The 16248-nt window shown below is 37.6% G+C and overlaps 2 protein-coding genes across 2 annotated transcripts in view; one reads left to right on the top strand and one right to left on the bottom strand.

Annotated features, from left to right (window-relative positions):
* Positions 1–16248, bottom strand: part of SLCO1A2 (solute carrier organic anion transporter family member 1A2) — a 107288-nt gene that overhangs the window by 76964 nt on the left and 14076 nt on the right. The window lies entirely within an intron of this gene.
* On the top strand, positions 10580–15983 carry IAPP (islet amyloid polypeptide). The gene is made up of 2 exons (XM_081588289.1): positions 10580–10665; positions 15794–15983. The coding sequence occupies exons 1-2, from the start codon at positions 10580–10582 to the stop codon at positions 15981–15983; spliced, it is 276 nt and encodes a 91-aa protein (XP_081444415.1).

Genomic DNA, 16248 nt, shown 5'->3' with positions numbered 1-16248 from the left:
GGGCTGCAGGACTACGTGACCTCTCTAGGAATCAAAGGGACAGTGCTGAAAAGTCAGTAGAGAGGAGTAGGCCAGGCTAATGGTCATTCCCACTGGATCATTCTGTCATTTGTAAGCAGCTCCTCTCAGAAGGCCCTTTGTCTTGTCACTTTAGTAAAGTTATATTTTAACTTAACCTTTACATTGGGTGCCTCTGTGCTTCACCAAACTCCCACCCAAGCACTCCTCTCAAGTCTTTTGATCACACAATGCCTTGTCAAACCTGTTGATTTTTTTCTTAGATTGAAGAAGTAGGAATGAAGAATAAATCATGAATGACTAAAACTTTTCTCCAGCTTCCCCTTCAGTAACCCTGTGAGCTGACTGCATGAACAAGATGGCATCTGAAGAAAGATCCCAAGTCAACAAACCTGCACACAATGGAAGATGGTGAAAAATCTGAACTTCTAACTCAATGATTAAGATTATCTCCTCTTTTTTTCCTTTAAAAAGTTCCATGGCCAAAAAGAATCTTTGAAGTTGGTTCTGGGGCTTTTCCAGCGGCTCAGCAGTAAAGAGCCACTGCATCTGCCTGCAATGCAGGAGACACGGGTTATCTCCCTGGGTCAAGAAGATTCCCTGGAGAAGGAAATGGTGACTCACTCCAGTATTCTTTGCCTGGAAAATCCCATGGACAGAGGAGCCTGTCTGGCTACAATCCATGGGGTCACAAAGAGTCAGACACACCTGGGCATGAGCACTGGGACACAAGTTTGCCTTCTCCCCAGGTTGCCAGTCTCCTGAATAAAATAACCTTTCCTTTTTCATGGCAAATAGATGGGGAAACAGTGGAAACAGAGACTCAAATTTCCCTCCTCTCAAATTCTGGTCTTAACTATACAAATTAACTCCTCTACATCTGTATAACTGTCCCAGGTGTGGCAGCTTTTCTGTGTGATGAGTAGAGGTTAGACTCTTCCCCTTGCCACTTTCTAAGGTGAACCTGAAAAAGCTATTCAATCTCTCTAAAGATTCAAATGCTCATCTGTGAAAGCTAACATTTTCTACTTCACAGGGTTGTCTGAAGATGAAGTTACGTATTGGACAAACATGTTGGGACACAATGCCTGACTCAAAACAGTTTCTGAAAGACACACATTTCTAATGGCTACTTCCCTCCTCCCCATGGACTCATCTCTCCATTATGCTCACAACCTCATGGCCTCCCAGTTCTTTGGGAACATGATACGAATAATTATCTTTTCTCTCTGCTGGCTCACCAAACTCTTCTTTCCTGACAAAAAGTCAATAAACATTCATTGAACATGTAGTTAGTAGGTGCCAGGCATTTTTTTACATGTTATCTTAACCTAACTCTTACCTCTCCTGGAGCTATCAGTTTGTCTCTCTTCCCTTTATGATGAATCCTCTGCCATGAGGCTACAGTAAGGGAATCCATATAAAGGACTATAACTGGGGTGTACTCAGTGCTTGGTTTGGACAGGCATAGTGTAATGGGATAGCATGACAGTCCTGAAATGTTACTGATATAGATCAATGGATCTTAACATATTGAGAATCAAGTGTTTTTTAAGACTCTGATGGAGGAAAATGGCCTCTATTTTCTCAAAAATGTGAATTTGAACATGCAATCTAAATTTCAAGCACAGTATCTAGACAACCTCCTTTACACAAGACAAGATTCAGACTAAATCTGAATCCCAGTTCTATCACTAAATCCCTCTCTAGTCTAAAAGGGTGGGGGGCATGTGTGTAAGGATTAAACAAGATAATATACATAAAATACTTGGATCAATGTCTGATAAAATTAAACACTGAAGAATATATTTCATTATTAATATGACAGAACCAAGCCCAAACATATCTATTGCATCAAGAAATGGGCTTAACTTGCTTATTAAAACAAAGAAATTTTTCCAGGTAATTCATGAAACAAATCTCAATATAGGCTGTGTATAAAAGACACACTAAATACAAAGACTAAAATTAAAGAATGAGCAATGGTATTTTTAGCATATGCAAAAAAAGAAAAGAGAAAAAACAGAAAAAGCAAAAGTCATGATCTTAGTATCTGACAAGGTAAAATTCAGAGTTAAATGCAGTATACAAGACATTGAAAGGTACTTTAAAGGTACTAAAGAAAACAGTTCAAAGTGAAAACACAAGTGTTACACATTTTTATGCACTCAGTGGAAGTAAGGCAATTTCATAAAACAGAAAATGCAGGAGGTACAAAGATTAACAGGTAGAGGCATTCAAGTAATAGGAATTCATTTCTCCCCAGTCCAAGGTAGAGCAAGATGAAAAGCATAAGAAAGGATTTAGAAGACTTAAATAATGTTTTCAATAAAGGAGATGGTATGGATATATATTGAATTTTATACCTGAATTGAAAATATGACTCTTTCTAAGTGCTTATGGAAGTTTTACTAAAACTAATTATGTATTAGATCACAAAAAATTTTAATAAAGTCTAAAATATAAGTAGCGTAGAAAACATTGCTTGACCACAAAATAATTAAAGAAATTCCTTTACTGAGAAAACTTTTTAAAAAACAGAATTAAAGGAGAGAATATAAAACATACTCTTGCTGACAACTACCTGCAGAACCACACTTCTACAGTCAAGGCTGTAAAGAATAAACCATGTGGAGTTTGGTAGGAGAGAAAGAGAAGAGAGTTGATCAAGGCCTGCACCCTTAGAGGAGGACCCAGAAGAGGGGAGGGACATCACAGGGAGCAGGGGGCTTGAGCTACACGTTAGGAACCCGTCTTTGGGAATGACAGTGGGAAGACGAGCACTTTTGATGGTTTGAAAACCACTGGGACATTGTTGTTGTTCTTGTTGTTCAGTCACCAAGTCATGTCCAACTCTTTGCACCCCCATGGACTACAGCATGCAGTACGGGGAGGGCTATAGAAAAGCAAAACTCCATTCTTGAAGAGTGCATGCACAAACACATTTGCTCTGATCCGCAGCACAGAGACAGCAGACTGAAAGCTGCCAGGGGTTTTGGCCTGCCTGCCAGAACTACCTCAGTGTGCACTGCAGCCTGCACTGAACTCCAGCACCAGCCCCTTCTGCTCCAACCCTTCTCCTCACAAGGCACTCACCATTGCAGATGCGTGTGCATACCCCAGGGAAGAAGCAGAGCCAGCTCAGGACCAGCTCTGCCAACAGTCAGGGCAGAAGTGTGGCTCAAATTTCTTGAGCCCTGATCCCACCTCTGACCAAGGCAGAGACCCAGAGCTAGCTAAGAAATGCAGCATCAGTCCCTCAGGGAACCGGCCCCTCCAGCAATGGGACAATGACTACCAATGAACCTAGGAGATGCCCTGTCTGGTACTTGCCTGCAGCTCCAGTCTGTCTGACTCAAACCCTGGTAGGAAATATGAGGAGAATGTTGGAAAAGTCATTTTTCACTTAGGGACTTCAAAAAGGATGTCAAGAAAGAATGACTATTATGTGTATCAATTCTAGATTCCTCTCCGGCAAAATGATTCTTCAGTACAAAGCAGTGAAAGTGTATGTGCATCACAAAATCACACAACTTGCTAATTTGTACCTTTTTGCCTAGAGAATAACTCACTTATGTCAGAGTGGTCGAGTGTGTCAACTACAAACAGCCACTTGCCAAGAGCGTTTGCCATCTCCCTCTGCAGAGATTCAATCTGTGCTGCTGTCACTGTTGACCTTTGACACGCCCTGAAGGGTGTCCAGGGTGAAGAATGAGGCACTCTGTGCTCCAGGGAAACTGGTGAAACAGGTCTTCTTCAGGAACTGATTTCATAATCCCAATCCTTTGTTGGAGAAGGGAATGGAAAACCACTGCAGTATTCTTGCCTTGAGAACCCCATGAACAGTATGAAAAGGCAGAAAGATAGGACACTGAAAGATGAACTCCCCAGGTCGGTAGGTGTTCAGTATGCTACTGGAGATCAGTGGACAAATAACTCCAGAAAGAACAAAGAGACAGATCCAAAGCAAAAACAACACCCAGTTTTGGATGTGATTGATGACAGAAGCAAAGTCCGATGTTGTAAAGAGCAATATATCATAGGAACCTGGAATGTTAGGTCCATGAAACAAGGCAAATTGGAAATGGTCAAACAGAAGATGGCAAGAGTGAATGTTGACATTTTAGCAATCAGCGAACTAAAATGGACTGGAATGGGTTAAAAGCAGAGACATTACTTTGCCAACAAATGTCCGTCTAGTCAAGGCTATGGTTTTTCCAGTGGTCATGTATGGATGTGAGAGTTGGACAGTGAAGAAAGCTGAGCGCAGAAGAATTGATGCTTTTGAACTGTGGTGCTGAAGAAGACTCTTGAGAGTCCCTTGGACTGCAAGGAGATCCAACCAATCCATCCTAAAGGAGATCAGTCCTGGGTGTTCATTGGAAGGACTGATGTTGAAGCTGAAACTCCAATACTTTGGCCACCTCATGTGAAGAGTTGACTCATTGGAAAAGATCCTAATGCTGGGAAGGATTGGAGGCAGGAGGAGAACGGGACGACAGAGGATGAGATAGTTGGATGGCATCACCGACTCAATGGTAAACTCTGGGAGTTGGTGATGGACAGGGAGGCCTGGCGTGCTGCGATTCATGGGGTCACAAAGAGTCAGACACGACTGAGCGACTGGACTGAACTGAACTCAGATGACCATTATATCTACTACTGTGGGCAGGAATCTCTTAGAAGAAATGGAGTAGCCATAATAGGCAACAAAAGAGTGTGAAATGCAGTACTTGGATGACATCTCAAAAACGACAGAATGATCTCTGTTCGTTTCCAAGGCAAACCATTCAGTATCACGGTAACCCAAGTCTATGCCCCAACCAGTAATGCTGAAGAAGCTGAAATTGAACGGTTCTATGAAGACCTACAAGACCTTCTAGAACTAATGCCCCCCCAAAAAGCTGTCCTTTTCATTGTAGGGGACTGGTATGCAAAGTAGGAAAAAAAGAAACACCTGGAGTAACAGGCAAATTTGACCTTGGAGTAGAGAATGAAGCAGAGCAAAGGCTAATAGAGTTTTGCCAAGAGAATGCACTGGTCATAGCAAACACCCTCTTCCAACAACACCAGAGAAGATTCTACACATGGACGTCACCAGATGGTCAATACCGAAATCAGATCGATTATGTTCTTTGCAGCCAAAGATGGAGAAGCTTTATACAGTCAGCAAAAACAAGACTGGGAGCTGACTGTGTATCAGATTATGAACTCTTTATTGCTAAATTCAGACTTAAATTGAAGAAAGTAGGGAAAACCACTAGACCATTCAGGTATGACCTAAATCAAAGGTCATACTGTATAATCCTTTATGATTATACAGTGGAAGTGACAAATAGATTCAAGGAATTAGATCTGATAGAGTGCCTGAAGAACTATGGACAGAGGTTCGTGACATCATACAGGAGGCAGGGATCAAGACCATCCCCAAGAAAAAGAAATGCAAAAAAGCAAATGGTTGTCTGAGGATGACTTACAAATAGCTGTGAAGAGAAGAGAAGCAAAACGCTAAGGAGAAAAGAAAAGATATACCCATTTGAATGCAGAGTTCCAAAGAATAGCAAGGAGAGATAAGAAAGCCTTCCTCAGTGATCATTGCAAATAAATAGAGGAAAACAATAGAATGGGAAAGACTAGAGAACTGTTCAAGAAAATTAGAGATACCAAGGGAACATTTCATGCAAAGAAGAGCACAATAAAGGACAAAATGGTATGGACCTAACAGAAGCAGAAGATATTAAGAAGAGGTGGCAAGAATACACAGAAAAACTATACAAAAAAAGATCTTCGCTGAATTCAAGTTTAATCCCTAAAGAATACTTATTTATGAAATAAATAAATTCAACCTAAATTACTTGAAAAAAAAAAAGATCTTCATGACCCAAATAATCACAATGGGATGATCGCTCACCTAGAGCCAGACATCCTGGAATTCGAAGTCAAGTGGGCCTTAGGAAGCATCACTACAAACAAAGCTAGTGGAAGTGATGGAATTCCAGTTGAGCCATTTCAAATCCTAAAAGATGATGCTGTGAAAGTGCTGCATTCAATATGCCAGCAAATTTGGAAAACTCAGCAGTGGCCACAGGACTGGAAAATGTCAGTTTTCATTCCAATCCCAAAGAAAGGCAATACCAAAGAATGTTCAAACTACCACACAATTGCGCTCATCTCACATGCTAGTAGAGTAATGCTCAAAATTCCCCAAGCCAGGCTTCAACAGTATGTGAACTGTGAACTTCCAGATGTTCAGGCTGGATTTAGAAAAGGCAGAGGAACCAGAGATCAAATTGCCAGCATCTGTTGGATCATCGAAAAATCAAGAGAGTTCCAGGAAAATGTCTACTTCTACTTTATTGACTATGCCAAAGCATTTGACTGTGTGGAACACAACAAACTGTAGAAAATTCTTCAAGAGATGAGAATACCAGACCACCTGACCTGCCTCTTGAGAAACCTGTATTCAGGTCAGGAAGCAACAGTTAGAACTGGACATGGAACAACAGACTGGTTCCAAATAGGAAAAGGACTATGTCAAGGCTGTATATCGTCACCCTGCTTATTTAACCTATATGCAGAGTACATCATGCGAAAGGCTGGGCTGGAGGAAGCACAAGCTGGAATCAAGATTGCTGGGAGAAATATCAATAACCTCAGATATGCAGATGACATCATCCTTATGGCAGAAAGTGAAGAACTAAAGAGCCACTTGATGAAAGTGAAAGAGGAGAGTGAAAAAGTTGGCTTAAAGATCAACATTCAGAAAACTATGATCATGGCATCCGGTCCCATCACTTCATGGCAAATAGATGGGGAAACAGTGGAAATAGTGAGAGACTTTATTTTTTTGGGCTCCAAAATCACTAAAGATGGTGACTGCAGCCATGAAATTAAATCTTTTAGTTTTTAAAAATGTTATACGAAGCCCATGCATTTATATTATCCTCACCTGGCACTCATCTTTGTGCTCAATTTTCCCTCATTTGTTCCCCATACCTGATCCTTTCCACATCATGCACGACTGTAAATGTGATTTGCATTTGTTTATTTCTCTAACTCTTCTTAAGACTAAGCCTTCATCATCTCTCATCTGGAATACTGCCTAGTCTCCCAACAGATGTTCTGTTTTCACTCTTGCCACCCTCTGAGCCATTCCATACACAGCAGTCAGGCTGGTGTTTTAAAGATGAAGAACAAAGCAGGTCACAACCCTGCTTGGACTCCTTCAATAGCTGCAGATTGCTCTCTGAATAAATCCAAGTCTTAAACTCAGCCTCTGAGTTCTGCATCTTCAAGCTCCTACTATGTCTTCAGTACCATCTTTCCACCCCCTCCTCATCCTTCCCTTGGATTTGCACATGCTGCTTCTCTGGCCTTGAACTTTTCCCCAGCACTCTCTTCTTGGTTCTGTCTCATGGTTTAGGATTCAACTTAAATGCCGCCATTTTTCTTTCTCTCACCACCATATCCATTCTCTCCACAGTACTTATCATTTGTAATTGCATATATACTTATTCACTTGCTTGTCTTTGTTTCCTCCCCAGGCTCTAAGCTGCATGAGACCAGGACCTTCACTTTCCTAGAACATTCCCTTTCACAGAACAGGCCCTTGATCAATCCTGACTGAATCAATGAATGAGTGGAATGTACAGTAGGACAGTTTTTCTCAAAAGCTTGCAGATAGCCACAGAAGAGATCTGTTTTTCAACTCATGTTTTGATTCAGTAGATCTAGGATCTGGCCTGAGATTCGGTGTTTCTGACAAGCTCTTGGGTGATGTCAAATCTGCCAGTGCCTTATTCACATTTTGACTAGCAAGGTCAGAGGGATTATAAAGATGAGTGATAGTGGTGTTTGTCCTTATGATCTGGTAAAGAAGTTGCCTCAGAAAAATTGTCTAAAACACCATAATTATCATGATTTTCATTGGTACAGGAAAACTGTAAGACCTGAAACTGTTTGAAATTGGTGTCAAAGTTGACCTTACCCCAACAGTACACAAAACCAACATAAAGAAATGTCTAGCTATCAGAAAATCATTCAAAGAGTTATAATAAAACATAAAATTTACAAGAAGCAATTGGTAATTCAGTCTATAGGAATAGAGGTGCTTTTTCCACAAGGCAATAAATATCATGGGACAGACAGATGAGAATTTGAATTTCATTTTGCCCTTGAGTAGTTGTGCAACCTTAAGTAATTTATATTCTCTGGATCTCGGTTTCATCATTTATCAATCAGGGCAACTGATACCCACCTTAGAAGTGAGCAGATGAAGTGGGTCTCTCATGTCAGTTAAATAACTGTGCTTGGTATCTGGTAGTTCTTATCAGGCTCCTGTTCCTTCCTTAGGTAGAACATTCTCCTTATAACATTAATTTCCCAGGGGGAGAGAGAATCAATTTTTGAGTGTATGTTTGGTACATTTACCATCTCAGAGGGAAAAAAAAGTTAGGAAAACAAATAACTATGTAGGTTAAAAGCAAGCATTTTGGTTTAAATGAACACTAGACTGTGAATTAGAAAAGCAAAGATCTGGTCCAGGATTCAACACAAACTAAATGTGAGACATCAGACATATTATTTGACACCCCTGGGCCTCTGTATTATTTCTAAATCATTGTATGTGCAATGCATGCTCAGTTGCGTCCAACTCTTTGTGACCCCACCGATTGCAGCCCACAGTCCGTGTCCATGGAATTCTCCAAGAATACTGGAGTGGGTTGCCATTTCCTGCTCCAGTGGATCTTCCTGACCTAGGGATCAAAACCACGTCTCCTGAGTCTCCTTCATTGGCACGCAGACTCTACCCCGGTACCATTTGAGAATCTCCCAAAGTTTCTAGTAAGGAATTGGTAAAAAAGAGGTGATTAAAAATATCAACAAATATGTTTACTTGCAAAGAATGAAGCCAGGGACTTTGAAGCATCTACTTGAATTCAAATAACCCCAAGGGCTTAATTCCATGAATATTCAATAGTATATTGAGGTATAAAGTCAAGGTATATAGAAAAAAAGACACAGAAGAGAATTGAAAGCCATTTATAATGAAGCAAGAGGGCTTGAAGCCTAAAAGCAATCATTTCCAATACACAAATTCATTTGTCAGCATTAGAGACAGATAACTTCACAACCCTAGTCAAGCAGTTTTCTCACTCACTTTTTTCATTATCACATAGAAAACATTATAATTATTTTAAAAGAGATTTATTTTTTATTTTCTCCAAATTGTTTCTGTTTTCTGTATTTCTAAGATATATTTAAGTTAATATTTTAAGTTATAACAACTTAAGAACATATATGTCAACTAAAATTCTGACTGTCAGTGAAAATGGGCATGTATGTATCATCTAGAAAAGATGGAACTTCTCCAAATAAATTTTAAGTTCTCTGATTTCGTATATTTCTTTAAAACTGAGTAATATAGTTTGAGGGTGTTTATGAAGATCTTTGGAGGAAAGAAACTGTTTTCCAATCCTTGCTCTAGTTACCAATGAATCTGAAATTTCAGTATTTTTTTTAAAAAGTTCTGAAAGGGAATGTAAAAATCACATGATTTAGAAGACTAATGATTTCCCGTAAGAAGATAACTAATGTATTTTACAAAGTGTACACAGTGATTTTGGGCTTCCCAGGTGGCACACTGGTAAAGCATCTGCTTGCCAATGTGGAAGACAGAAAGAGATGGGAGTTCAATCCCTAGGTCCTGAAGACCCCCTGGAGGAGGAAATGGCAACCCACTCCAGGATTCTTGCCTGGAAAATTGCACGGAAGAGAAGCCTGGTGGGCTACAGTCCATGGGGTTGCAGAGTCGAACACGACTGAACATGCCACACACACTACTAGAAACTTCTCTTTAATCCTTGAAAATTCACTCTGGTATTTTACAAAGATGGCAAATTCAAACTTCTGTTGTGTGTGACACACCATTAACTCTGCCAAGATACTTTGTATCTCCTAGGTTAACATTCACTGATGTGTTAATATAATAATGACCCACCTGCTATTCCTATCTGTAAGGCTCTTTCTCTTTGTAGGGATGGAAATTAATGACAGAGTCTCTCTGAACTGTCTGATGTCAGAGCTAGAAAAGGTGTGAAGGGTATATATGAGCTGAACTACTGGCTACCAGGTTGGGGGTAAATGCTCCAGTGGATGCAACTTGAGGTTTTTCGTGAGGCTTCCTTGCTAACAAAAGCATTTTCTGATATTGCTAACACTGAGACACTAAAAGGTAAGGAATTTTCTGTGTCTAGGATACTACTATTTATTTAGCATTAGAACAAATTTGGGATTAAATTTATGGCTTATTTCAAAGGAAGACTAAAGAGATAATGTATACTGATATCAATTTTCTAGATTGTTTTTAGAAGGAAACTGGGTAAAGGAAAATTTTGAAAATTACATGAACAGTCTGAACCGTATCAATAAAATTATGATCCTTGGAAATTTTTAAAAGATTTTTTAAAGTAGGCTCTAGTTTAATATGTCATTAAACAAAGCTACAATAGATTTCTTGATTTCAGAGCTAAATTATTCTTTTCAGAAAATTTGAGAAGCGATGGGCATTTTGAAGCTGCCAGTGGTTCTGATTGTGCTCTTTGTTGCGTTAAACCATCTGGAAGGTGGTGGTAAAGCCACTGAAAGGTTAGTAACTTGAAAATCCTAGTTTCTCTGAAAGTATGAAAAAATTGTAATCAAATACTGCTATGTAATTAACGGCCCTTCTGCCATTAGATTTCTAAGTCATATTTAAGAACAGTACATTAAGCTCTTCCACTGTTTCTTGAATTCTATGTTCTTTAAAGAATAAAGTTAGTCTGATAAATCTCTCTGATGAAATTTCTGACAGACAGGAATGGATAGCTTCAGCTTTGTCAAGAAATATGCTATTGGAACTTAAAGGAGCAGAACCAGAGCATGAAGCAAGAAAACCCAAAAGGTAGTAACTTCTACTATACTAATCTGATTCTCAAGCCAACTAGGAGAAACTCAAAGTATATATTTTATATAAGGTGGAATTTTGCTGTGTACTTATATAGACTTATTTTTCTTAGCTCTGGCAATATCCTGAACTTTCACATCTCTTTCTGGAAATCTAAGTAGGAAATAATCAAGTGGCAGATTAGATCTGCTAAGAAGTTAAATTGAGAAGATCCAGTTAAAAAGCCATTAGTCCTTAGGGGATTCTTTCTATATTGCTAACTGCTCTGTTAATGAAACAGAATTATAATTAAAATATTATTCTTCCTGAGACTAATTCCAAGATGCTCTAAATATAAATTAATATTTCTTGAAAATGTTTTCAATAAATAGCATGTGCATAGGATTTTTTTAAAAAAAGCTTATTTTGAAAAGTGTCATTTTAATTGAATGGTAATTTTAAGGAATTTTAAAAACTGTGAAGGGTGAAAATGTTTGCAGTATTTACAACTTTCAACTGGAAAGCCTTTAAAACTGTTATTATCCATTTTAATATTAAGAGTCTTAAGTCCATAGGTTTATACATATATCCCCTCCCTTTTGAAACTCCCTCCCATCTTCCTCCCTATCCCACCCCTTTAGGCTGATTCATGTTGAGCTTTGACAGAAAACAGCAAAATTCTGTAAGGCAATTATCCTCCAATAAAAAATAAATTAATTTTAAAATGCTATATAAAAAAAGTCTTAAGTCCAAATTCATGCATATGTCATAAATAATATGAAGATTTGCTTGTGTCTAAATTGGTTTTGACTCCATACGGTTTTATAAAACTGAATTTATACTCTCTTGAAGACCAAGGAGAATAAGTTTACTCATGAAAAATCTTGCTTTAAGTCATATTATAACTCTTCTCATAGAATTATCAGCATTTTGTCTGTTTTCCTTCTGGGTGTGTTTTGTCGAGGTGGAGGTCCTTTGCTAATACATAAAGGTTTCTAAAGCACCTACGTGTAATAGATAGTACAAGTAGATTTTTTTTCCCTTTAATTTCAAGGCTTACCTAGTTTACAGGACATTCTTCTCAGAACTGACTGTAATGTTCAATTGGTTTTCTCCTGGATAAAAACAACTTTAAACCTGCCATGAAGTTTCTGGTAAACTAGCAGAATATTTGAACAATGACAGAAATTTAGTGATATTAGGTAGTATTTCTGTCTATATCTTGATCTTTTCTTTCATTAGATATATTCATCTGCTAACTATCTTTACCCAGTATGTTTTTAAGGAAATTCATTTATTATGAAGTGAATTTCACTGACAAACAGAATAACACAAATATTATTTATTAACGAATATATTTTCATTTTGGTCTCACAATCTTTTTGAATTATTAGAAATATTTATAAAACATTCATCAATTACTTTTCAGGAAATTGAATTTCCTGGAATCAGTATATTTGGTCAGTTTTTTGAGGAGAGAGGAAGAATTTAACATCCTGAGCCATTCAACCATGTACTATTCTATGAAGCTCATAAAAAGCTGAGAAAGCCTATGTAGAAAATATCTCAAACTTTGAACACCTTTAAAAAATAAAGCTGATGAAGATTTATTCTTCAATATTGTTTTTTCACAAAAATCAGTCATCTCATCTGAGATCTTTTTCAACTCTTATACCTGCATGGGATGGGATTAAGACGTGGCAGACCTTACAAGCCATACCAAAACATGGTTATGTTACTTGACACTCATGAGTGAGGCAGCAGGATCCCACGCTTGCCCACCAACTTTTTAAGACTCAGTAGCAAATAAGGCTCAGTGGCATCTGCCTGGCAGATAGTAAGAGAGTGACCAAAAGTATAATTACATGAGTTTCAAGCTAGAGTCACTGAACGCTCCCTTTAGAAACTCACACACCTTCACAGACAACTATTAAGAGCTGGGATAAAGGACCCATTTAAACACTGTTTCAAAAGCCCCTGAAACTGAGATGTTTTTAAAGAGAGACAATTTAAGAGTCACAATTTGCCCTATAATTATCACTGTTTATATTCTCTTCTTATTGAAGTATAGTTGATTTACACTGTTGTGCTAGTTTTTCATGTATAGCAAAGTGATTCAGTTATATATATACATATATACATATATGTGTATTCTCTCTATATATTCTTTTCTTTTTTGTGTTCTTTTCCATTATGGTTTATTACAGGATATTGAACTTATTTATGAAACAGAAACAGATCTAGACATAGAAAACAATCTTATATTGTGGGTGAGGGATAAACTGGTTTGAGAATAGCAGATACACACTACTATACATAAAATAGATAAACAACAAAGTCCTACTGTATAGCACAGGGAGCTATAGTCAATATCCTATAATAAGTTCTCTTAAAGCCAAGAATTTCTGTGTGTGTGAATGGTCATAGCTTTAAACTAGTGTTTGTTATTAGCTGGTGAGTAGGCTGGTAGGCCATGTCTGCTGGTAGTCAATGAGGGAAAATACTTAAAAGTTGGGGTGTTGGGCCTTTCACTAACCAACTCAGTCAACTTTCTCCATCTTAATGATAATTTGGGGTATATCCTGACTATCATAATTACATAAAAATTCCTGTTTGGGAAAGCAGTTTCACAAGTATGAAACTAAAAAACATGAAAGTTCTTTGTATTTTTTTAAAGTAGAATCATGACCCTCCTAGCTAACTCAAATTAAATAATATTTTAGTTAGAATAATTTTAAATTCTATTACAGGTCTTGAGACCAATTATCAAACATTCACCAATTATCACTGAGCACAAAGAGTATTTCACATTCTGTTCAAGGCATTCACCAAATATATCCTGGAAAAGAAATCCTTTTGCACCTTCTCAATTTGACCCACATTTCTTTTATTACTTTAAATTTATTAGTTTGAAGTGTTTGGGTCAAATTCTGATTACTACTGTTTTTCAGGAAAAGTTTATCACCTGTTAGAATTGAATGTTCAGTAGATGAATTGCTGGTTCAATCTTTATAGGAGCATTAAACCATTCTTTGAAAATGCACATTGGCCATGCTTACCACACATGAAAAGAAAGAGTTAAACAGATAATATGAATAAGACTGATATATAAGCCAGGTAATTAGGCTTCTGTGGGCTTTCCTCGTGGCTCAGTCGATAAAGAATCTTCCTGCAATGTAAGAGACCTGGGTTCAATCCCTGGGTCAGGAATATCCCCTGGAGAAGGGAATGGCAACACACTCCGGTATTCTTGCCTGGAGATTCCATGGACAGAGGAGCCTAGTGGGCTACAACCCATGGGGTTGCAAAGAGTTGGACACGACTGAGCGACTAACATACACAAATTAAGCTTCTAGGTGTGTTTCCTTTGCCTGAGTAATTGGTTTGTCAGCATAAACTCACGCTCAACAGATACTCAATTCATGTAATTCTGTAAGAAAAGTTTTCTGTGGAGAATATCTGAGAGTATAAACCATAAAGTTTCACATGAGTTTTTAAAATATTTACTCTTAGGCTATCTCTATACAAAGATATAGACAATGAAGTACTTCCCACACAAAATAAACACATTGAGATAAAAGCCATTGCATATTGCTTCAAATTATGTATATACACGGGCTTCTGGACATTGAGTTTTTAGCCTCCTACCAGTATCTCTCTCCCACTTTACACTTAATCAAAGTTTAACCAAGATTTTGGTTTTTACAGGAGCTGAAATTTCCCTAGAACTCCTAATAATCAGCAAAAAAGCAATCATTGTGTCTATTTCCAGTACACTAAAACAAAAGATGGTGCAAAAATATAGGATTGATGTAAATAAATACTAAGAAGTTAAGATTCAAATGAATTTTTACTGTTATCATTTATGAATTATCCATAATATTATTATTATGTAATTTTTCCAGGTGGCTGAAGGAACATGATGAATATTAATACCATTGGCACAAAAAGCCTTTTGGTTTTAACATTTAACCTATCATTAAAATTGTTGAAAATATAGGAACATTGTACATAGCAGGAACATATTAATCTTCATGTATTTATGCTAATAGTAATAGAATTCCCACACTACAGTAGTTAGAGTGCCTGAATAGGTGATAAATTTTATTCCCTTGAAATAATATCTGACATTTCTCAACACTGTCAATTCATTGAAATCAGGAAACTTAACAAAAATTAACTAACACTGCTTAATTCTTGTTTGAAAGGTATGAGAAATGAATATATATATATATTTAAATTCACATATTCCAGATTACATATATAATTTGCAATTCAGGAACTTTTTTAAAAATTTGGGAAATAGATTGGTGGTGGTGGTTTAGTCACTAAGTTGTGTCCAACTCTTGAGACCCCATGGACTTGTAGCCTGCCAGACTCCTCTGTCCATGGGATTCTCCAGGCAAGAATACTGGAGTGGGTTGCCCTTTCCTTCTCCAGGGGATCTTCCCAACCCAGGGATCAAACGCAGGTCTCCTGCATTGCAGGCAGATTCTTTACCAACTGAGCTGTGAGGGAAATAGATTAACCAATATTTAAAAGAATATGAGACAAAAATATTTTTATAATTATCTGGAATATATTCTGAATTTCTAAAGAAAAAGATTACACTGGGAAATTCAACATTAACTATAACGGAGGGTTTGCTATATGATTTCTAAGCTGCATCTTCAAGGTGTCCAGAAACTCAATTAAATCATCCAAGTATTTTGCAAACCAAAACACTGAGTTACTGATGTGAAGACGTTTCCTTTAATTTTCATCAACGTGAGGTATTTGATGTCACAGAGATAGTTGTATCCAATCCTGACGCTAAGTTTCTAACCTTTCGTATTTGTTCAATGTCACCAGTCATCAGATGGAAAAGCGGAAGTGCGGCACTGCTACTTGTGCGACTCAACGGCTGGTAAACTTTTTAGCTCCATCTGGCAACAAACTTGGCACCATTTTCTCATCTACGAAGGTGGGATCCAATACATATGGTAAGAGGAAAAAAGTTGAGATCTTAAGGAGAGAACCACTGAGTTACTTACCCATTTAGAGTCAGTGCACCTCTACAGCTCTTATTGCTTTAATGTATTATATAACTACTCCAGTGATTTCCTTTGTTATTTAACAGTACCTCTTCCATTACTAGAGTGAATGTATGAATCTCTGCATCCCATGTTTGTTGCTAATGCATATAAAATGCCATGTTAAGAATTGCTTAAATTAATACTGATTAAGATCCCATAATAAAAAGGCAGTGTCTTTAAAAATGAAATATTCTTGCTGTAGTGTTTATTTTTAAAAAACTTTTTAAAAGC

Source organism: Giraffa tippelskirchi, chromosome 4 (assembly GCF_054371585.1).
Source record: "Giraffa tippelskirchi isolate mGirTip1 chromosome 4, T2T-mGirTip1v1.2.pri, whole genome shotgun sequence".
Taxonomy (NCBI): domain Eukaryota; kingdom Metazoa; phylum Chordata; class Mammalia; order Artiodactyla; family Giraffidae; genus Giraffa; species Giraffa tippelskirchi.
The sequence above is the reverse complement of the archived record's forward strand: the minus strand, read 5'-3'. Positions and strand labels throughout refer to the sequence as shown.

Bases quoted from the DNA above. Each gene is read 5' to 3' on its own strand.
- IAPP (XM_081588289.1), top strand. From the start codon at position 10,580: ATGGGCATTTTGAAGCTGCCAGTGGTTCTGATTGTGCTCTTTGTTGCG. The intron at 10,666-15,793 runs GTTAGTAACTTG...CAATGTCACCAG, and splicing joins GGTGGTAAAGCCACTGAAAG to TCATCAGATGGAAAAGCGGA.